At 31.8% G+C, this 25,443-nt stretch overlaps 1 protein-coding gene across 1 annotated transcript in view; it reads left to right on the forward strand.

Annotated features, from left to right (window-relative positions):
• Positions 1-25,443, forward strand: part of LOC145318130 (discoidin domain-containing receptor 2-like) — a 131,640-nt gene that overhangs the window by 8,032 nt on the left and 98,165 nt on the right. The window contains exons 2-4 of the mRNA XM_080159479.1: positions 760-862; positions 1,981-2,083; positions 2,980-3,070. Of these exons, the coding sequence (XP_080015605.1) occupies positions 760-862; positions 1,981-2,083; positions 2,980-3,070 (297 nt within the window). The remainder of the gene's footprint in view (positions 1-759; positions 863-1,980; positions 2,084-2,979; positions 3,071-25,443) is intronic.

Here is a 25,443-nt window from a genome sequence, read left to right on the forward strand (position 1 = left end):
GCCTGCTGCGAGCATTACTCTATCAGAAATCATGAAAATCTGGTGCAGCATCCAAGTAATAAAATATCTATTTCTAAAGAATATATTACAAAATTTATCAATAAATATTTATTGGGAAAAAATTCATGGAAATTCTAACTTTTGTCATAAATATTATGCTAAAAGTAAGTGTCTGTTTAATAAGATCTTTGAAACAGCTTGGTCTATTTAGTTTTTAATAGTAAGGTTGCTTTTGTAATAGGATAGGTTAGACGATTTTTAAGTTTTTAAAGAAAAACAAATTAAAGTTTTGTGTGAAAAAGTGTTAGAAAAATAGTTTTAGGTTTGTTAAAATTTAACTTAAATAAATTTCAGATGGGGGAGAGTCCTTATGAGCTAGGGGCAAAGCCAAATAGTAAGTGAAACTTGTAGCTGGCTAAAATAACAAATATCCCCTACCATCCCCTTTTCACATTCCCCCTCCTCTCCTACTGGATGAACGAACTGACCAATAAATGAATTCCAACAAAGCCTAAATTGTTTCAAAAATGATCCGTGTGACGTCATAAACATGAGGGAGATGAAAGAAGAAGTGGGAAAGAAAACCCCTAAAAAAGAGATGGACAATTCCTCATTTTTATTACGTCACATGGATCATTTTTTACACATTTTGGGCTTTGTCATGAATTTAAAATTAGCAGGCTAAATAGACGACAAATTTTCCCCTGTCAATATATCCACGTATATTCTATGTCCATTATAATAACTTATTTTTTTTAGACTGCAGCAAAGCCTTGGGAATGGAGACTGGAGCTATAAAGGATAATGATATCACTGCCAGCTCATACTTTGATTACCATAGTGTGGGGCCTCATCATGCCAGGTAGATAGATAGATATATAGATAGATAGATAGATAGATAGATATGGAGACCGGTGCTATAAAGGATAATGATATCATTGCCTCCTCTTACTTTGACTACCATAGTGTGGGGACTCATCATGCCAGGTAGATAGATAGATAAATAAATAGATAGATAGATAGATATATAGATATATAGATAGATAGATAGATAGATAGATAGATAGATAGATAGATAGATAGATAGATAGATAGATAGATAGATAGATAGATAGATAGATAGATAGATAGATAGATAGATAGATAGATAGATAGATAGATAGATAGATAGATAGATAGATAGATAGATAGATAGATAGATAGATAGATAGATAGATAGATAGATAGATAGATAGATAGATAGATAGATAGATAGATAGATAGATAGATAGATAGATAGATAGATAGATAGATAGATAGATAGATAGATAGATAGATAGATAGATAGATAGATAGATAGATAGATAGATAGATAGATAGATAGATAGATAGATAGATAGATAGATAGATAGATAGATAGATAGATAGATAGATAGATAGATAGATAGATAGATAGATAGATAGATAGATAGATAGATAGATAGATAGATAGATAGATAGATAGATAGATAGATAGATAGATAGATAGATAGATAGATAGATAGATAGATAGATAGATAGATAGATAGATAGATAGATAGATAGATAGATAGATAGATAGATAGATAGATAGATAGATAGATAGTTATTATTGAGTAGTTTTGCTATAGAAAAAAGATATAGATATGTAGACTGGTGCTATTAAGGATAATGACATCACTGCCTCCTCTTACTTTGACTACCATAGTGTGGGGCCTCATCATGCCAGGTAGATAGATAGATAAATAGATAGATAGACATATAGATAGATAGATAGATAGATAGATAGATAGATAGATAGATAGATAGATAGATAGATAAATAGATAGATAGATAGATAGTGGCTGAAGAAACGTTTGGAAATTCAACTAAATAAGCCCACTGATAAGAAAACGTTATTCTAAACTTTGGGGACTAGTGTAAAACAAATTTTTAAAAAATAGACAAAAGTCCCCACCCTCCCTAATTTTATTTCTTTTCCAGGGTACGTCAGGACGTGCGAGGGGGCGCGTGGTGCCCCAAATCTGTCATCAAAGAGGGGGTTGAGGAATGGCTGGAGGTGGACCTACACAAAGAATATTGGATCACAGGAATATATCAAAGCTGTAAATAATAAACACCTAGCGAATTTATTTTGAACTAAAATCGTATCTGTCTATTGTGCCCTAGCAAAAAATGGGGATAGATGTCACTGCTGTTGGCCTACCTATTCTATTGTCGTCATTGTAGAGGGAAGGAGAAAAGGAAGGTGGAAAGAAACTTCTAGAAAAGAGATTGGGTATAGGGTATTTCCTTACGTCCATAGAATAGGTAGGCCAAATCAGTGACATCTATACCTATTTTGCTAGGACACTATAGACAGACAGCTACTTGAAACACAACTTGCGAATTTATTTTGAACTTATTTTGAACATATGAATTTTATGTCAACATCCATATGTAGATAAGCACAAAAAATATGAATGTTTTGTAGAATGAGGGAGAGACATACGGACCAAGTAAATTATATACTAGATACTCCTTGGAACAGTGAATCTACACAAAAAATATCAGCTGTCTATCTTGAAAAAAAAATCATGTTTTCAGTTTCTTGCTGACAGAATGACGGACGGACGTACAGACTTTTAATTCCAAATATAGAAATATCAAATCATCTTTCATTGAGAAGGCATCAAAACAAGGATGACAACATCCATAAGTAGCGAACTACAAAAAATCATCAAATGGACAAACAGACAAAGTGAGTTATATAGCAAAATTTCAGTTCTCAAAGAAAAAAAGAGAAACAATGCAAAACATAACGTGCATATCTTTTAAGTATGACTGAAAGTAAACCGGGATTAGATGCGAATATCAAATAGGAATCATCACTATAAATTTCAGCTTTCTAACTTTCATGGCAGCCGAGAAAACAATAGCATAACTGACTGACACATTATAGAGTAGCTTCGCTACTAAAAATTACAGCTTTGATTTTGATAAACAGGCACTGAAACACAAGGACGTTATGGAGGGGGGCAGGGGATGGAGTTCACTGAACAATATAGGATACTATACTGGAGAGATAATATAGGTAGGAGTATAGATAGATAGATAGATAGATGGATAGAAAGATAGATAGATAGATAGATAGATAAATAGATAGATAGATAAATAGATAGATAGATAGATAGATAAATAGTTAAAATTGTAACTGAAGATTGCTATAATGCATGACACATGATTTTTTACAAATAATCTTTTTTTATTCATTCTATGTGGACCATATGAATAGATATATAGATAAATAAAATGAGAAGGGGGGGGGGAGCTTTTTGGCCCAATAGAAAATATGGGATTCTGCCTATTGCACTTTTGAGAGTTGTTTTGATTCTATTTAGTTAGAAGCAGATTTTTAAAATCAAATTCTATTTTCAAATGCATTAATTTCATTTTCTACTTTTTTACTTTTACTTTCTAACTCTCTCTCTCTCTCTCTCTCTCTCTCTCTCTCTCTCTCTCTCTCTCTCTCTCTCTCTCTTTCTCTCTCACTCTCTCTCTCTCTTTCTCTCTCTCTCTCTCTCTCTCTCTCTCTCTATCTCTACTTATACTGGCCAAAGCATTTTATAAATAAACATTTTCTATTTATTTTCAATTTTACTTTCTCTTCTATCTTTTTTATATCTCTTCTCCCCCCTTTCTCTCTCTCCCTTTTCTCTCTCTTTCTCTCTAACTCGTAATCTATTTATTTATCATGACCAATGCATTTATTATAAAAACAATTTATATTTATTTTTTCTATTTCTCTCTCTCCCTCTCTCTCTATCTATCTATCAAAAGTGATTTAATAAATAAACACTTTACTTTCAATTATATCAATAGAGCGTAGCAACTCTCTAATTCTCTCTCTCTCACTTTCTCTATCTATTTTTTTCTCTCTTTATCTCTCTTACTCTCTCTTTATCTATCTTTCTATCTATCTATCAAAAGTGATTTAATAAATAAAAACTTTACTTTCAATTTACACCAAAACATAGCAACTCTCTCCCTCTCTCTCTCTCTCTCCCTCTCTCTCTCTCTCTCTCTCTCTCTCTCTCTCTCTCTCTCTCTCTCTCTCTTTCTCCCTCTCTCTCTCTCTCTCTCTCTCTCTCTCTCTCTCTCTCTCTCTCTCTCTCTCTCTCTCTCTCTATCCCTATCTATCTATCTATCTACAATAAAATGCTCTTTATTTTGTGTTTATTTGTTTTTCTGTTTATGTAAGCTAAGTATATATAGGATCAGGGATCTGAAGGGATACAATGAAAAAATTAATCAATGTTTATCCATAATGAAATTACCCCTTCAGTAGATCAAAATTGTTGGTTGAAAAGTTACAGGATGTATGTCAGTCTTTCTGTCTATGAGAGTGTGTGTGTCTGTTTGTACCGAAGGATCTCGCTATCGATATGGTTCTCCTTTACAATGTAGCTTCTCATAGGTCCTAGGAAAATTTAAAACTATTATTTGTGGGAGGAGTGTACAAGAAAATTGATTTATTTAACTTTGACTGATGGAAAATTTGTAGGCTTCATCCCAACATAGTTTTTTTTCTGCTGGTGTATTATCCATCTTGCTGAGTAAAACCAGGCAGGGAGCGGACATTGGCCTGTTTATTACACTAGTCCCCAAATTATTAACCAAATTAGCGTTTTCTTATACGTTGACAGAACCAACTTTGGGGACTTTAATTGAATTTTGATTGGTTGGTTTATTAAATTGAATGTTCAAACGTTTCAACCACTAATTGTAACATTATTGGGGATGTATATCAATTTATCAGCCATTGTCTTATCCCTTTAGATCCCTGGAGTAAGACAAACAAATATATATACCATTTGGTGTAATATTTCTTTTTTAATTTTAAGGGGTAATTTTGTGTATAATTATTGGGGGATGTACATCAATTTACCGGCCATTGTCTTATCCCTTTAGATCCCTGAAGTAAAACAAACAAATATAGATACCATTTGGTGTAATGATTCTTTTTTTTATTTTCTAAGGGGTAATTTTGAGTATAATTATTGGGTATGTACATCAATTCATCGGCCATTGTCTTATCCCTTTAGAACCCTGGAGTAAAACAAACAAATATAGATACCATTTGGTATAATATTGTTTCAATCTTTTTTGGGGTAATTTTGTGTATAATTATTGGGGATGTACATCAATTTATCGGCCATTGTCTTATCCCTTCGGAATTCTGGAGTAAAACAAACAAATATAGATACCATTTGGTGTAATGTTTCTTTTTTATTTTTTAAGGGGAAATTTTGTTTTTAATTATTAGGGATGTACATAATTTATCGGCCATTGTCTTATCCCTTTAGATCCTTGGAGTAAAACAAACAAATATAGATACCATTTGGTGTAATGTTTCTTTTTTCATTTCTTAAGGGGTAATTTGGTGTATAATTATTGGGGATGTACATAAATTTATCGGCTATTGTCTTATCCCTTTAGAATTCTGAAGTAAAACAAACAAATAAAGATACCATATGGTGTAATATTTATTTTTTTATATTTTAAGGGGAAATTTTGTGTATAATTATTGGGGATGTACATAATTTTATCGGACATTGGCTTATCCCTTTAGAACCCTTGAGTAAGACAAACAAATATAGATACCATTTGGTATAATATTGTTTCAATCGTTTTTAGGGGTAATTTTGTGTATAATTATTGGGGGATGTACATCAATTTATCGGCCATTGTCTTATACCTTTAGATCCCTGGAGTAAAACAAACAAATATAGATACCATTTGGTGTAATATTTATTTTTTTATTTGTAAGGGGTAATTTTGTGTATAATTATTGAGGATGTACATAATTTTATCGACCATTGTCTTATCCCTTTAGAACCCTGGAGTAAAACAAACAAATATAGATACCATTTGGTATAATATTGTTTCAAGCTAATCCCTATACATACACAGATGCACACTTATAAGTAGCGAAGCTACTCTATAATTCACTTTGTCTGTCCGTCATTCAATCAGTCAGTCCGTCAGTTCGTCATTCCGTAAGGCTAAAAGGGAAAACGTGATTTTCTCGGCTCCTATTCAAGATAGACAGCTGAAATTTTTAGTGAATATTCTCTTGATATATGCCCATCTAATCAATTCATTGTTTTGTCCATCTGTCTATTATTTGGGGTGCTAGATAGATTCCTAGATTTTCAAGTTTTTGTGATTTTCTCAACTCCTTTTCAAGATACAGGGCTGAAATTTTCAGGGAATAATTGATTTTATATTCTACATATTTTTGCCCAAGTTTGATTAAGATTTTCTATTAATTGGGTTGCTAGATCGATTCCTAGGTTTTTCGGTTTTAATGGTTTTCTCGAACCCTATTCAGGATTGACATACATATTTTCATCAAGTTTCATTAATATTTGTCTATTAGTTGCGGTGCTAGATCGATTCCTAGATTTTAAAGTTTTCATGATTATAAGGTTGCGTGGTTTTTTAAAGATTTGATGATTTTATTATTTTACCAAGATAATGATTATTGTATGACACTGCTTCATAGTAATTTTCTCCTGATATCCATTAAAAATTTCTGAGCTTCGCGACTCATGGATATTGTTATCCTTGTATATATCAGGGTATCTAAAGGGATAAGACAATGGCCGATAGATTGATGTATATCCCCAATGATGACACACAAAATCCTCATACATACACAAATACACACTTATATATATATACTCAGGGATCTAAAGGGATAAGACAATGGCCAATAAATTCATGCACATCCCAAATGATGATACACAAAATCCCTATACATACACAAATGCACACTTATATATATTCCCAGGGATCTAAAGGGATAAGACAATGGCATTTATATTTATTTACATCCCCAATGATAACACACAAAATCCTCATACATACACAAATACACACTTATATATATATACTCAGGGATCTAAAGGGATAAGACAATGGCCAATAAATTCATGCACATCCCAAATGATGATACACAAAATCCCTATACATACACAGATGCACACTTATATATATTCTAAGGGATCTAAAGGGATAAGACAATGGCCTATATATAATCATGTACATCCCCAATGATGATACACAAAATCCCTATACATACACAAATTCACAGTAATGCATATCAGGGACGTAAAGGGATAAGACAATGGCCGATATATTTATGTACATCCCCAATGATGATACACAAAATCCCTATACATACACAAATGCACACTTATATATATATCAAGGATCTAAAGGGATAAGACAATGGCAAATAAATTGATGTATATCCCCAATGATGATACACAAAATCCCTATAAAGTATACATACACAAATGCACACTTATACATATCAGGTATATAAAAGGATAAGACAATGGCCGATAAATTGATGTACATCCCCAGTGATGATACACAAAATCCTTATACATACACAAATGCACACTTATATATATATACTCAGGGATCTAAAGGGATAAGACAATGAAATATATATTCATGTACATCCCCAAATGATGATACACCAAATCCCTATACATCCACAAATATTCCCTCTTTTCCTGCTTATTCACCATGTTAAACCAAAAGCTTATTTCTGACAAAAATTATAATTTCTTTGTACTTCTTATATGTCTTATTTAAGTTTGCCCCTACCCCCCACCCCCCATTATTACAAATACTGCCTAATAATAATATGGCTGACTATTAATATTAGACTGGGGCTAACTCCTCCCCCCCCCCCACCCACCATGATAAAAAAAGCTGGCTACGCCCCCAGTACATATATTTGTAATAATAAATTAGACTGGGGTAAACAGAATTTGCATAAATTGATTAGAAGACCAGCTCTCAATTCTCTCAACAAAGAACCCAAACTAAATACCTTAAAGTAACATGATGTATGTCTGCTTCTTAAATTAACAGAATGTTTGTCGGTCTAGCTTTCTGCTACTTAAGATATCTCAAACTTATTAGAAGCTTTCAATTCTCTCAACAAAGAGCCCAAACTAAATACCTTGAAGTAACAGGATGTATGTTTGTCTTTCTGCTGTTAAATTAACAGAATGTGTGTCTGTGTAGCATTCTGCTACTTAAGATCTCACAAACTTATTAGAAGCTCTCAATTCTCTCAACAAAGAACCCAAACTAAATACCCTTAAGTAACATGATGTATGTCTGTCTTTCTGCTGTTAAATTAACAGAATGTATGTCTGTCTAGCATTCTGCTACTATATAGATCTCACAAACTTATTAGAAGCTCTTAATTCTCTCAACAAAGAACCCAAACTAAATACCTTTACGTAACAGGATGTATGTCTGCCTCTCTGCCTCTAAAAGTAACTGCTAAACAAGATCTCACAATTGTATTAAATATGAACCCCATCAAAATACCTTAAAGTAACAAGATAACTGTCTGTTTATCTCTAAAAAATACTTTTCAGTAACAAGATGTCTATCTGTTTATCTTGCAAATGTTAATATTCATTTGAAAGTAATATGTTTGTTTGTTAAGGACCCCATATATATCTTTGAATAGTATAATATGATATGATAAGCCTAAGTAAGTATTCTCATCTATAATACAAAGTAGCTTGATGTCTGTCCGTCTGTCCGTCTGTCTGTCCGTCTGAAGCTTAAGATCTCAGTAACCGCTGAACCGATTGGGCTCTACTCTTCAGGGATTATACCTACTGGTCCTGTGATGGTTTTAAGCTATTTTCCTAGGGGGTGGGACACCCCCAACCCCCCATAAAAACTAAATAACCACCCCCCCAAAAAAAATTTTTTACATTTTTTTTGTAAAATCTCAGTAACTGCTGAACAAATTGGGCTTTACTCTTCTGGGAATATACCTACTGGTCCTCTGGTGGTTTTAGGCTATTTTCTAGGAGGGTGGGACACCCCAACCCCCCTAAAAATAAAAAATCCCTATTTCCAAATTTTTTATTTTTTTTTATTTTTGTAAACAAAAACCAGTAATTGGGTTGGGGGAACCCCACTGCACCATGGGGCGAAGCCCCCATGAACCCCCCCCCCCAAAAAAAAAAAAAAAAAAAATTCACCAAAAATTTTTTTTTGGCTTTTTGTAACTTTTAAAAATTGACATATTTAAAAAGTTGTTGCAATTATAGGTATTAAATAAAATTTACAGAGGAGAGTTTTCAATTTTTGTGTATATGTGGTCCAATCAGTGGGACTATCAGAGCTTGCGCCGCATACAGGGTACTCGCTTATGCTCACCCCGTACGAGATATACGGTGAACAACCTGGGTTTAATTTTTACGAATTGAAATTTTTGTGCATATGGCGCACAACCTGGGTTTAATTTTACCAAAGAGTAATTCGGCAAAGAATAACTTTTTTGAAAATATAACTATAAAATTATTCTGGAGGGTTGACTTTCCATTACCTCATGGGGTGAAGCCCCTAGAGGCTAGGGGCGAAGCCACTAGTGTATATATATACTAGTGGCTGCGCCCCTAGCATCTAAGGGCTCTATAATCAAAGGGATATGGATGGCGAAAAAATAGCTTAAAACCACCCTAGGACCTTTAAGAAGCTTCACTGTAAAGGAGCACCATATCTGTTTGTTAGTTTGCGAGATTCTTTGCTACAGAGAGAAAAAAGCTTATTACTTTATATAATAGGATATAGTTAGGTAAATACTATAGCATTGGTATATATATATAGTCCCGCAGGGTTACGGCACTAGAGCTTGAATTATAAAGTTAGTAATATTGAACTTTGATTAGGTTGTACAACAAATTAGCATTGTCTAAACTTTTCAACCAATATTAATCTACATAGTTCATAATTTGGGGTTAAATCAATTTATCTTTCATTGTCTTATCCCTTACGGTCCCTGTTTACATACTTATTAGTAATTCATATATGAAAACAAACTAGGGCGTAACACTTCTTATTTATGAGGGGGTAGGGGGAAATATTTTTTAACTTAATTTTCCATTGATTAAAAGTCATATTATATTCAGTGATTTATAGACAATACACACCAAAACTGGGAGGGGGGGTTGAGGTCATAACCCCCTTTTTCCAACTTTATTATCTATACATTATGAATTAATTTATGCTTGTTTTGAAATAGAATTAGAAATAGGGTTAATATAGAATTTATTATAAATCATATATAAGAGGGAGGGGACATTAGGCTGTTTATTTATACACTAGTCCCCAAAGTTCATAATAAAGTTTCTTATTCGTTGGCTTAACAACTTTAAGTAATTTTAAGTTGAGTGTTCAAACCTTTCAATCACTAACAATTGTAATCTACAGTAGAGGTAATTTTATGAAGCATTATTAGGCATGTACGTCTATAAATGTGACAACATTTAGATGCAGCATAGAATAGACTAATTTAAAAGTTTAGTTTTAAAATATTCGCTAGTTGTCTCTGTAAACTTTAGGCAAACCAATTATTGATCTACATAAATATAATTTACCGTATATTCTATTCCATTGTTTTTAAAAATAAAGAGATTATAATTTTTACATGGAATAATTATAAGCTTTTTTAAAATACGTTTTATTCTAAACAAACTTCTTTCAATGAATAATGCAGTGTCAAATGTGGTACTTCCGTAAAAAATTATCATTATTTCGTCTTGATATTTGTAAGGCTTTAAGCTTCTAATTATATGTATGGACTGATTAATCGGTTGGACATCACCCTCTAGGGATGACACCCACTGGCCCTGTGGTGATTGTTCTTAATGGGTTAGATCTCTAAATCCCCCCATTTTAAAAATTTTTAAAAAGCGTTATTAAAGCATTTATCCTTATACTTATCATTAATAAAGGAAAGTTGTTGATAATATCTCTATAACCTTAAATATAATGGAGGGGGACATCCCTTTATCTCGTTGGGCGAAGCTTTTACAGGCTAGGAGCAAGGCCATCAGTGGCCAGGTCCAATATACAAACTTACTGAAAATCACATTTATTTATAAGTTCTATCAATTATTACATTAATGTTTCTTAGATTTAGAAAAATGTAAATTTAAGAAGACGTAACTAAGTAGCAGCTTGAAGCAAGATAGCATAAATCCATCACAGAAGTGACAGTACCTATGTAAAGCTTACCTAAAATAGATAACCCAATCACACAGTTGTTATTGAGATTTTAAGCTTCAGACAAAAGCCTTACTACTTTATATAATAGGCTTTAACTTTAATATTTCGAATATGAAGTAAAAAATGAAACATCTATGATGACGTAACTTTGAAGGAGCCTAGCCTAGTGTAGTTGGAATTAAAAGTATAGTTTTAAAATATCCGCTAGGTGTCTCTAGAAACTTTATTTATTTTAATTTTTGATCTGCATTTGGACAACTTTTATATTTAATCGTGTATTCTATTAAAAAAAAATTTAAGATACATTAAAAATTGTTTTTATATGGTTTAAATAAAGATTTATTTTTAAAACACTTTTTTAGAAAAGAAACTTATTTTATATTAAGCAGTTTCTCCGCTTCTATAGTCTCGTCGAGGTCCAATACGACATCGTATACATCAAGCAATATTTGAAAGGCGATACGCCTATTCAGTACACTTATTATTTCAAGAAGTTTGTTTGTAATAGCGAAGGAAATCGCTAACCCCTGAACCGACATGGTTCACCGCTATATTGTTGCTTCTCATTTACCTGGGAAGATTTATTTTTCATTTAATTTTTTGAGTGTATATTTAATAGCTTATAACAATATATCATTAATTGGTTTTTACATGTTTTAATTACAAGCTTTTTCAAGAACACTTTCTACAAAACATATTTTATATTAGTTAGTGTCTCTATCACCGGCCACCATGTTGAAATCCAAAGGGTGAGCAAAAAAATGATTACCTTTTTAAAATTGAAATTGCGCGGCTTGTGTTAATAGTAGAAAAATGTTATGCATATCGTTAGAACCGCTTTGAACTGTATTTTTGGGAAATATAAGAATGATTCCTCTGCTACATATAGCTAGGGAGCTACGTGTTAAAATGTCCCAACTGATGTAAAACTTGACTTGCGAGTAAATTTTAAAATATAACTAAAAATTAGAGAAAATATTTTGCAAAAAGAGATGCTTACATTTTTAAATTTTAAATTGCGCAGCTTGTGTTTATAGTAGAAAAATGTTACGCATACCGTTAGAACCGCTATGAACTGTATTTTTCGGAAATATAAAAAACGGTGCCTGTGCTACGCATAGTTTAGGAGCCAGATGGTAAAATGTCCCAAAATTTACTCGCAAGTCAAGTTTTAAGTCAGTTGGGACATTTTAACACGAAGCTCCTAAACTATGCGTAGCACAGGAATCGTTTTTACATTTCCTAAAAATAGACTTCATAGCGGTTCTAACGATATGCATAACTTTTTTCTATAATTAACACAAGCCGCGCAATTTCAATTTTAAAAAGGTACGCATTTTTTTTTGCTTACCCTTTAGTACCAAAGCCATGAAATGTTTTGAAAGACATTACGCCTAGTTTGTATTAATATCCCTCTTTTGTGTTCTTTGAGTGTATCTTATCAATAACCACTGAACCAATATGTTTACAATGTTGCTTCTCATTTTACCTAGAAGGTACAAAAGTATTTTTGGGGAGATTACCACAAACCTTCCAAGATAAATCACAAAAAAAAATAACTTCTTATCCCCCCCCCCCCCCCCCCCAATAAAACTTAAGTATCCCTACAGGCATCTAGAGGTGTAACCATTAGTGACAGATTTAAAAGTTTAGTTATAAAAATATTTGCTAGGTGTCTCTTAAAACTCTATAAAATTTTTTTTTTGAAATGCAGTTTTACAACTTTTATATTTAATCGTGTATTCTATAAAAAAAAATTTAAGATATATTAAATATTGTTTTTACATGGTTTAAATAAAGGCTTATTTTAAAAACACTTATTTAAAAAAGAAACTTGTTTTATAAAAAACAGTGTCACTAATATCAACTAGACGGGATTTCCAGAGCTTCTTGGACCACATTAAACCATATTTGAAAGGCGATACGCCTATTTAGTACACTTTATCTTATGTAAAGCATATTCGTACTAGCGAAGGAAATCTCTATCCACTGAACCTTTAAAATCTTGTTTCTCATTAGACCGGGGAAGATTTATAACTTTATAACTAAGTTTTGGGAAAGGGTACCACTATCCTTCAAGATAAATTGCAATGCAACACAAAAAATATCTAGAGGCGTAACCGCTAGTGACTGATTAAATCGTTTAGTTTTAAAATATTCGCTAGGTGTCTCTATAAACTCTATAGAATTAAAATTATTGTTCTGCATATTATTCATTTTAATATTAAAGTGTAAATTAAAAAATAAACTTTTTTATGATATATTGTTGATCGTTTTACATATTTTTAATGTAAGCTTTATTTTAAAAACATTTCATTCTAAAGAAACAAATCTTTATGTAATGCAATGTCTTATACCCATTAGGTAGGTCGTCCGCTAGATTTCCCAAGTTTGGATATTTATGTAAGGCAACATGCCTATAGAATTCAGATTTGACTTGAACTTAAACTTAAGCTGAACTATCCCTGCCGGGGTTTTGTCTTGGAAGGGAGGCAAGGGTTGAATGTTATTATTAAATAAGTAACAAATATGGGCCGTTGGATTACAGTAAGTTATCTATGGGGGCCAGGGGGTAATTAAATCTGCAACATAATTAGCTTTAAACCTAAAAAAAACTAAGCTTGTTATTACATTAAGTAAGAAGTTATATGTAAATTTGGAGGGTTGAGTCTGCACAACTTTTTTATTAGATTCACCCTCGGATTTTTGACCTATGAGAAGTTCTACTGTAAAAGAAAACCCGATCGGTTCAGTGGATAGCGAGATCCTTCGGTACAAACAAACAGACAGACAAACAAACATCATTCTACTTTGTATTATAGACATAGAATAAGGAGGAATAGAAGTGAAAACCCTAAAAATTTCTGGGAAATTTGAAGAAATCTTTGACTTGCGCAGTAACGACAATATTGCTAAAGTACAAATCACAATGACTAGTTGGACAAAATTTAATTTGTATCAAAATCTAATAAATACTGTTAATAATTTTATTGATCTTCTTGATTTAAAATTATGTATTTCAGTGTAACACGCTTGATTTTAAAGTAATTAAAATATTCTCTGTATTCAGAAGGTAATTATTTACCCATACACATAAGTATCTGATTGAGACTAACACCTCTGATACACTCCTCTTGATGAGGTGAAGACAGCATTAGCTACTTGGTCGTATTGAACAAATATGAAAAGTCACTTAATATGATGTTGTTTTTATTTTGGTAAGTATGATTGACCACATTTGTAATTTTCAAGGAACAGTTATATAGGTACAGCCCCTTCCTCCCCCCTCCGCCCCTACCACAAGTTAATGTATGGATATAGTTGCTATTAAGTATAAATCAGCTGTTTAAAAACATACATAAGAGCGCAACCTAGTTTTATAATATAAATACCGAGACCAATATTTTTTATCAATTTTCTTACATAATTAAATTTTTAAAGGCTTAAAATGCACATCAAATTCATTTTTAATCCATTGTGAATAGGGAAGAGAAAGCTGAGAGCTTGGCTACAAGGCTTTTAGTAAATTATTGCATAAGGAATTTATTTCGAATATTTTTTCTGAATAATTACTGAAATCATGTTATTTACTAACAGCCTTATAGCTGTTTTGGTCTTTCAAATGTTCCAATTTTACTTCAGGCTAGCCAGGCAGAATCTTCTACCTGGATTCTATTCTATACTTTATCTTCTTTGATTATAGATAGAGATTGTATTCTTATATTTTACACAGAACTTAAGATGATTGAAGCGGTATGCCACCTTCCTTATACGTCCCTCCCCCTACTCCCCCAACTTGCATTAAAATATATCAACCCCCCCCCCTTTCGTTTTCCTAACCCTTTTCATGTTGCCTAAAAAGAAACAGAGAAATAACTAGATTAAATAATTATTCTAGTTGTATATATTGATGCTAGGTGTCTAATTTTATAATTCAGATAAGTTGTTTTTGATGTTTAAAATAAGTAGACATTTTTAAATTAAGTTCTCAAATAAGAATTAAAAATTTTATTGATTTTATGTCCATTCTAACTAATTATTGTATATTATTTACGTAGCACAAAAAGTTTTTATTCATTTATGATATAAATTTAAAAATTTACATGAGCAATTTAGCGCTGGATAATTCTATTACCAAAGCATGTACCCAAATATTTGAAGGTTATTTTGACCAGGTCATTACTCAGTGTGGCAGAATTTTTAATTGTAACAATGGCAATGGTTCTTTCGTTAGTTGCACCTGAGTTTTATGAGATAATTTATCTTGATGATTCCATCAATAATAAGGAATACTTTTGGGAGCAATACAACTCTGGGATTAATTATCATTATTTAACATTTTTAGTATTGTTTAGATATTATTTTTATTAAATATTAACGATTTTTAAATAAGATTTTTAAAAAAATATTAATAGATATATATTGGTTATTTTTTGTAAAAAAAAGTTAGTATTTATGCATAATTTTACTTGATATGAAGTTGTCATGTGAACATTTTAAACACCGATTATTTTCGTTATTTTTGTGGACAACTAGTCTTATAAAATAACCTATGAAGTCTAGTGAATGAAGGTTATCACAAGCAAAATTTACAAGAATATCATCTAACATGTAATTTTGTAATCTTTAAGTGAAACGATGGCTGTCTATTTGTTTGTTTGTAACGAAGGATCTCGCTAACAACTGACCCGATTGGGTTCTCCTTATCAGGGTAGCTTCTCATAGGTCCCTGGAAGGTTTAAAACTATTTTGGGGGAGGGTACCACAACCTCCCAATAGAAATCGCCCCTAGAATAAAAATTACCCCCCCATTTTTATTTTCAATTTAATTAAATCATAAATCCTCCATAAAAATTATTGAAATATGAAATTATTTCCTTCTCAATAAATAGCTAAAAACCTTCTACATAGATCAATTTAATCCCGTCTTTAAAATAACAAGATCTTATCTATTATACAAAGTAGTCTAAAATAAAATTCAAGATACGGACTTTAAAGATAAATTTAACACTAACAATATATGATTAAAATATTTAACCCTATCTACTGAATTGCTCTTAAATTCAAAACCTATATTTAGTTTTAAATTGACGCTAGGAGTCTCTTTTTAAAGAAAGTTACACCATTTGAATTCTTTTGAGTATTTTTTGGAAAATTGTTATTATTCATTATTAAACAAATACTTTTAAAAATTTATTACAAATAAATATGTTTGTATAATATAAATTATTATTTTTGAGAAAGTTAAATTTTTAAATTGTAATTAATATATTTGATTTAAGTGAATTTTACAGTGAGCGCTCAGTTTTCTGGGTGTTATCCTGCACTTCTAATATATGTAGACCTACTGTTTTAATCATAAGGTGAACTAATTCAGTAGCTATCTTTGACCTTCTAGCCGAAAATTGGGACATGTGAAATATTATTCGTAAGCGGTTTGCACCAAGGGGGAACGTGAGGTAGTGGGGCTGGGGTTACATGTTTTTAATTTTAAGAAAGTAAAATACCACCGTTTAGTTTTTCTTTTAGGGATGTTTTACCACTCCCCCCCCCCCCACCCAAATTTTAATTATAATCCATCCCAGGACCAAAAAAACGCTGCATTGTAAAGAGGAGCCATAAATTTCTTGAGATCTAAAACTGTAGTTGCGCCCATAAGATTTTGGAACTCGTTGAGGAAATCAAAGAGAAAAAAAATTGGGGTGGGAATTTTTTAAATTTTTTTGGAGGGGAGGGGGGGCTGCCCCCCCCTCCCCCCCAATAAATAGATCAAAACCACTAGAGGACCAGTAGGTATATTCCCTGAAGAGTAGAATCCGATCGTTTTAGTAGTTACCGAGATCTTATGGGACGGACGGACAGACATCAAGCTACTTTGTATTATAGATAACAATTATGGATCTAAAGGGGAAAGACAATGGTTAATAAATTGCTGTACATCCCCTATCACGATACACAAAAAATACCCCATCTGTAGATTCTAAATAGTGGTTGAAATTTATGGACACTTAACTTAATGAACCAACCTATGTAATCTCTGTAGACGCACCTGTCCTTGGCCGATTTTAAATATGGCCACCAGACTTTTAAAAAACGTTTGATTAAAAAATATAACTTTTTTAATCCTATACAAGTGGGAAAGGAGTGATGTGTAATTCTACCCCCCCCCCCCCCACACCTACAAAATCTCTGTTGACGCCCCTGTCCTTGACTGATTTAAAATATGACCACCAGACTTTTGAACATTTTGATGGAAATATATTTTCATTTTTAATCCTATACAAGTGGGAAAGGAGTGATGTGTAATTCTACAACCCCCCCCCCCCCCCCACACAAAATCTCTGTTGACGCCCCTGTCCTTGGCCGATTTAAAATATGACCACCAGACTTTTGAAACATTTTGATGGAAATATATTTTCATTTTTAATCCTATACAAGTGGCAAAGGGGTGTGTAATTCTACACAAAATCTCTGTTGACGCCCCTGTCCTTGGCCGATTTAAAATATGACCACCAGACTTTTAAAACCTTTTGATGGAAAAATATTTTCATTTTTAAATCCTAGAAGATAAGCCAGGAATAAATGTATAAGACAATCGAATATTTTATTACTTGAATGTTGCACCAGATTTTCATGTACTCTAATAAAGTGACAACCGCAGCAGGCTAAAATAACAATACCCCCATCAACCCATTTACCCCATCCCCTCCTCTACCTCTGGATGTACGAATTGATCAATAAATGAGGTAAGCAACCTATATTGACGACAAATTTACCCCTGTCAATATATCCAAGTATATTCTTTATCCATTGCTAAGACAGATCTGTTAAACTTTGATACATTGTATTGGCATATCCTGAAATTAAATTATCTTCAATTGAACTATCCCTTCAACTCTGATCTAAGCATTAAAGAAAGGAAATGGAACAAAAATTTTGTCAAATTTTAAAATATTTTATCCTACACTTTTATATATGTAGCGAAGCTCTTATATAGTAAATGGTATGTTTTTCTGTCTGTACGTCTGTCTTACAGTTTGATTATATTTATTGACATAATTTGCTTAGTTTCCTTATATGGAAGCTTCTTATAGGTCCCTGAAAGGTTTTATGCTACTTCATTTTCTAAAAAGTCTGTGTATGGTTATAGGCTATTTTTGTGCCCTTCATATTCCTTAGAAAGTAGAGCCCCTTGATGCTAGGGGCGCAGCCGCTAGTAAAATATAAAGTAACACGATGTAGGTGTGTAAAAAAAGGATCTTGCTAACTGCTGAACCGATATGGTTCTCCTTCAAATTTATTTTTATAGGTATAGGGAAGGTTTATAGCTAGATAAGGCTTCACCCTCCTAAGTTAATTTGAATGTATAAAACTTTTTCAAATACATTATCATGCACCATGCTACTGGGGGCCAACACAACTGGTTTGATCTTGAAATTATTCATTTTAATATCCGTTAAAGTTAAAACCTAACTATAATACGATGTGATAATTTAATAAATCATGCCATTGTCCTGGCCCATAATCCCTGTAGAAAACTGCAGTAAGTGTGTTTTCAAATATTGCATAAGAGAATTGAAGCGGTTTTTAACAATAGAATCACAGAAATTAAATTACAAGCCCACTTCAGGGAGGAAAAGTACATTGGACTAGTTTTATAATACCTTTTCTTATTCGTTGGCTCAAAAAAGATATCTTCTTTGTGTTTTTAACAACTTTGGTGACTTTCATTGAATAATAATTTGTTGGTTCATTAAGATAAGTGTCCAAACTTTTCAATCCGTAATTGTAATCTACAGAAGGGGTAATTATGTGTATGATCATGAGGGACATACATCAATTTATCGTCCATTGTCTTATCCCTTTAGATCTTTAGATAGGTTCGAATTTTGGGCAACACTGCGTCATAACAAAAGATGTTAAAAATGGTTCCTTATAATCTGCTTGTGTCAGATGTGCAACATAAATAGTAGAGTATGAAGAATGCCTTGGCCCATATTAAAAGGTGCAACTCTTCATCATACACAGTTAGGACTTCTCATACAAAGGTTGTGCAATCAAAGGGTTGGTTTTCTGTTGGTTGTTACTTAACCTTAACAAGGGGGTGTGGGGGGAGGGTTACTATGCTCGATACAGCACTTTAAGGGGAATAACCAGAAATGTCCCTAGAACCCGCATTTCTACTCAATAGGATTCAATCTACTAAAGCTACAAATATACAGGGTTAAGGGATAAAAAACTATTTTTGCCTACAGCTTTTCAGCCAGTCAAACATGATAATTTTTATAAAAAATTATCTTAATCCTCATATAAAAGAAATATGTGTAGCTTAAGTAATAAATGTATAAGTATATATATATTCGTGACAACAACCTGCCCCAAATGGCAAAGACCCCATCTTTAGCAGACAAATAATAATTTCATTTTGTTTTTTTAATTCAGCTTTTGGAAGCTTACAGTTGCTTTTGGAATAAAAGAGACAATTTGAAAATTATATCTTTTATGCTAAACCTTTACGGATAAGCTTCTCAAATGACTTGGGAAGTTTTATAGCTATTTGAAAATTCCCCTAGAAAAATATGAACCACAGCAAAAAATATGTTTTTACTTTTTTCAAACCTAATGGTTCAATTAAGGGCCGGCTTGCAGTAGGGGGGATAAACCAAACCCCTCCCCTCATCTTATAGAACAATCTAAATTAGTCCTACCATCCCTTTCAGGCCCATACCCCTCTGCAAAATTCCTGTGCACATAACTATCAATAAATTTCTGAGATACAGAACATATATACATAAGTACATAAACAAATATTAAACAATTCTTTTATAATCTTTATCTCTCCGAGCGGCTACGCCTCTAGAAGCCTGTAGGGGCAATTTAGGTTTACATATGATAATCTTTGCTGTACGTGATCTTGTATATAATGATTTATTTAATGTTAGAATAGGTATATATCTATTCTACAGTCGAATCAATAACCTGGCCATTTTAAGTTTAGTTATTAATATAGCCGCCAGATGTCCATAAAGACTTAATTTTTAAAACAAACACTGTTGATACAATTAAATACTAGTTAAAAACAATTTTATTACAATGAATTTAAATAATGATAAAAAAATTTAAGTTTATTTGGTTCTAAATACAACGATTAAAATAAGACATTATATTTTTTAAAAAGATTTTTTCAAATACTGTATTGACGTATAATTATTTAGTGTTGAATAAATATGTCTTCCCACATATTCTTAATATTTGGAGGACACCAATCCTGAGAATACTTCAATCTGTTAGTAAAGGAATTTGTTGTTCTAAAAGCGAAGTGTCTCTAAAATAGGGTCGGTCTGTACGCCCGTAACGATTAGCTCTTTTCTTTAATTAAGGCAGGTTAGAATTGTCCTTTCGATTTCAAACTATACATAATAATTACTATGACAGTTAGGTAAGATTTAGAAAGCGCTACAACTCTATAATTGTTACCAGAAAGTCCGCACGTCCATTTAAAACATGCTGATTTTTTACTTATCTGGCAAAAAAATTTTGTATGTTAGAATTTTCTAATTTATTGAATTCTGATTCCTATTACAAAAAGGTACAATGTTATAAGCAAAGCATCTCTATAATCAAGTTTTAAAAGTATATTTATTCTGCTTATTCAGTTCTGACACTCTACAAGTGTTAATGTTTCTTGTTTTCTAGATATTTTAATATGCAAACAGATAAATAATTAAGACATCTATTACCTCAAACTTATTAGAATAGGGGCGGGTGGTTGTTTCCTAAAGGGTAATATCTATAAGATCTTCGCACATTAAAGTAAGATCAAAGTAATCTATTCTTCGCACTGAAAACTTTCTACATTACTTAATACTATTTTTTGAAAATTGTATTGAGCGATTGGACTAACCATTTCAAAACTTACTCAACATGCATACAACCCACTACTTTACATTGTAGGATAATTTTTCATTGCACAGCCGACAGACAGACTAACATACCAGCGATTATCACTGTGGAAATAGCTTCGCTACGTAAATTTAAGATTATATCATTCCTTGTTTTACGACTAAGATAAGGAGACAAAATTTAACCAATTTTTTTGTCGCTAGAGGTTCATTTATTTTTTAAAATACTATAAGAAAGCTAATAATGTACATCTACAACTTTAATTTATTTTGTTAATGATATTATTACGTAAAGTTTTATTTATATATTATTTAATATAAAATATGAAATAGCAAAAAAAAATTTTGAACGTTACTTTATCTTTTTTGTTCTTTATTAAAAAGTTTTGACACTGGACATGGGTAAGAATAGATTCTAAAGCTAGCAATAGAAATGACACAAATATATGAGGGTTTAAACCTTGTAAACTTATTCTTCTTTTCACGTACAAGGATGTGGGGATGTAGAAGTAGATCTTTACTGCATTTTTTCATAGTAATTTGTTAAATCATAAACTACTGACGCAAGACAAATATAAAAATTAAGCTAACATTATAATCATACATTTTTTTAGAATAACAAGTGTTTGTTCCCGTTCATAATGCGTATTGTATGGTGTAAATTATATCCTCACATAAGATTCACATAGATGATCCCGGGATTGTTTTGGGCTATTTGTGATATTTAAGTTTTGTGGTGGTTTAAGGCTATTTTTTGGTACCCTATCGTATGCAGATTCTAAAGACTCAATCGCTTGTTAAAAATTAAACTATTTACATTACAGTTGGGTACATTTTATTGAGAAGTTAAGCAACACACTTCTCTTTTACCACTTCCCCCCTCCGTCCCCCCTTCCTTTAACCCATAATTCTAGAAAATAACTTTAGATGTAGTTTAATTTTTTTCCGCAAGGTGTCAATATATTAAATAAGAGTAACAATTTGTATGAAACTTTTAAATTAAATATGCTTTAAATTATAAAATTATTGTTTTTAATTAAGCTTAATAATCTTTATGCTGTATAATGATTATCTTTCAGTAATCTTTAAAAAACACAACAAATTATTTGTTTACAGAGCTATATAGAAATGTAAGTGACAACATGGTTCAATAGGTGGGACAGGGCATAACGGCCTCATTAGTCATTTTCTTTGTTGAGCAGTAGCTCTTACATTTAGTTTTAACTGTCAATGTAGTAATTATCTTAAGAAGTTTGGGGACTTTGGGTCATTTAATAAAATTAAGTTTTTTTAAGAGCGTTTAATTATTTAATAGGTTAACAACTTGGGGACTTTAAGTGATATTTGATTTTTTAACAATTTACTTTTATAGGTTAGGGGCTGCCATATAATAAACATTTCGTTAATAAACCAAATTTTGAATTATAGTATATTTCATTTGATTTTATAAGAATATTGTTTTTATAGTGTATTTTAGTTATTTTTGTAAACAAGCCTTTTTTCGGTTTTCATAAATCACATAAAACTTGAGGGGGTGTGGGTTAATAAACATTTCGTCGTACTATAGATATTATTCCGCGGACAACAATATAAACAACCGGATCAAATACTCAGAAATTCAACGGATTCGTGTAGGCCATACGGGAACAGACTGACATAGGATAAGAAGGAAGGTACTCTAAATTTTAGTTCAATATACACCCGCTAGAGTAAGATAAAATAACATAAAAATATTTTTATTTTATAGTAAAAAAATATCAATTCTTTTAAATTGATTTCTTTGTGATTTAACTTTGTTTTATATTAAGATTAGAGAAAAATTTGTTAAGTTTGTTAGTTTTGATTTATATAAAATTTTAGTTTTGTATCTATTTTTAATAAGTATGATAAATTCACACTTTAAGATGAAAATACTCTCACACCTAGCGTTTTATACTGGTTGATTTTTGATCAGAGTATACCTCTGTATTAATTTAAACGAATAAATTAAAACCAAGCAATTTCCTTGTAAACTAGGATGACTACCCTTATTTACAAGTAACAGGATGTATATGTGTATGAATAAATTTATAGTAAAGATGTATAAAGAGCTTTCTATTTGATATCCAATTGCAAAGACCCAGAGCGTTGCAGACAAATACTATTTATCACTCTATATATGTTACTTTAATTGTGTATGTTTGTACTGAAGGATCTCGCTGAACCGAGTGAGTTCTCCTTTACAGGGTAGCTTCTCATAGGTCCTGGGAAGGTTTATAACTATTTTGGGGTAGGGTATCACCACACTCCCAAAAAAATCAACACTAGATAAAAATTCCCCCCCTCCAATTTTTAAAAAAAATTTTCCCTTTAAATCTAAAATAAAAATTCAACTACCCCCTTTTCAAGTGCCCCTATAGGCCTCTAGGGGCTTAGCCGTTAGTATATACATAAAGAGTAAAATTGTGAAACATATTATGTCATCTTTAATAACAATATTAAGAAACTAGCGGCTACGCCAATGCAGTGCAACACCACCCTATTTTTTTATACTATAGTTTTTTAAAACAATGTGGAGGGGTATTTTTTCTAGGGGCGATTTCTCCCGGGTACCCTTCCCAAAAATAGTTATAAACCTTCTTAGGACCCATTAGAACCTACCCTGTTAAGGAGAACCCGATCGGTTTAGCGGTTAGCGAGATCCTTCGATACAGACACACAAACACACAGACATCCTTTTACTTTAGTATTAATTTCGTTTTGGTATAATCTGAAAAAAAATATACTGAGAAATTGTGATTTTAAGATAGTTAGAAAATGATTTAAAACCATTTACTCTCCCTCCCAACCCCTTTTTTTCCCCCCACTATCTATCTATCTGCCTAACTTTGTAAACAGAAAATAGGATTGTAGTTACATAATTTGCCGCTAGATGTCTACAAAATATTTCTTTTTAAAAATATATACATTCTACATAACAGAAATTAAATATCTTAAAGATTTCAACTAATATTTTTACATATTTCTGTTTCAAATTTTTAAAAATCAAATCATTTGATGGCAAATTCGAACAGAAGCATTATATATGATTTAATTAGTAATATATATTTAAAAGTGTTTTAAGCAGTACAAGTCCATTTTGCCATAATGTGTTCGCACCCGTTGTTAGTCTGATTTTTGTTGAGCTTATGCTCTTATCTAACTTTAATGGCCTCCTATTTACTTGCACATCTAAGACAATAAAGATAGTGTTGTCAATTGAAAATCTGCAGGATTTATTAGGCTGTTTAAGGTGGAGAAACCACCAAAAATTTTAAGGTGTGTGCAGGCTAATTAGGTATCTTGTAAAATCTTAACCAATATAAAATCGTTTCGGGTAATGAGATTTTAGACCAATCAATACAAATTTAATTCTCCTTTATTTTAAAGATTCATTAAGTTCCAGGAAGGTTTTTTAAAATTAATTTGGGGAAGGGTACTTTTAACCTTTAAAAATCCCCCCACCCCCCCCCCCAAAAAAAAAATATATATATATGTTTTTCTTTTCAAAACTTTAAATGGGGGGTCCACTTTCTCCCCAAAAGGCCCGTTCCATCAAAACTGGTATTAATTTTATGATTTTTATTTTAGTATTAATGGAAAATTGTTTGTAATACGATGTTATACATGATTTTTCAGTATGACTGAGACCCAGTTTCAATCTAGAGGATATTAATCGGTTTCGAAGCTATAATGGAAAAATAATTTTATTTCCATCGTCCCCTCCCTTACGTTGAGAGTATTTATAACATTTATTAAAATAAATCCTCTTTCTCTCCTTTCACTAAGCCTCCCCCCCCCCACCACCCCCAATTTTCTCTCGCGCTATCTATCTATTTGTCTGACTTTAAAATTCGAAAGCAGACAATTTGATTGTAGTTAAATAATTTACCGCTAGGAGTTAAAATAATATTTAGTTTTATTAATAATTACTCCCTAATTTAGACATTGAAGACTTTTTAAACTTTTTGATAAGGTTTTCACAAATTAATTTTTTTATTATATTGGAAATTTTTTTTTATAGCAAATCAAAATAGAAATCAGATGTAAAGTTTAATAAATAATCGATATAATATTAAAACTTGTTTATATTTATTGTTCGCCAACGCCCTTTGTCACGTACCTCTCATTTTTGTGAGCTCATGCTCTTGCACGTATATTCATACTTGGGACTAATGAACTCAGTATGTAATGGATTACCACCACCTATCAAAGAGAGCTCGCTTCCTTTGTCTCAGTTATAGCTATTATATGTGGAAATTTGTTACAATTTTACCCATTTAATGATCATGATATTCTTTTCCTGACCTCTCCGCCTCCGGGACATGTACGCTACTAAAATATATGGTAGCATTTTATAAAATTTCCTAAGGAAAAGGAAACTTCTCTCTCCATTCTGAGTAAAACAGAAAAAATAATTGTAGTT

This window comes from Acartia tonsa, chromosome 4, assembly GCF_053477335.1.
Source record: "Acartia tonsa isolate MP-2025a chromosome 4, ASM5347733v1, whole genome shotgun sequence".
Classification (NCBI taxonomy): domain Eukaryota; kingdom Metazoa; phylum Arthropoda; class Copepoda; order Calanoida; family Acartiidae; genus Acartia; species Acartia tonsa.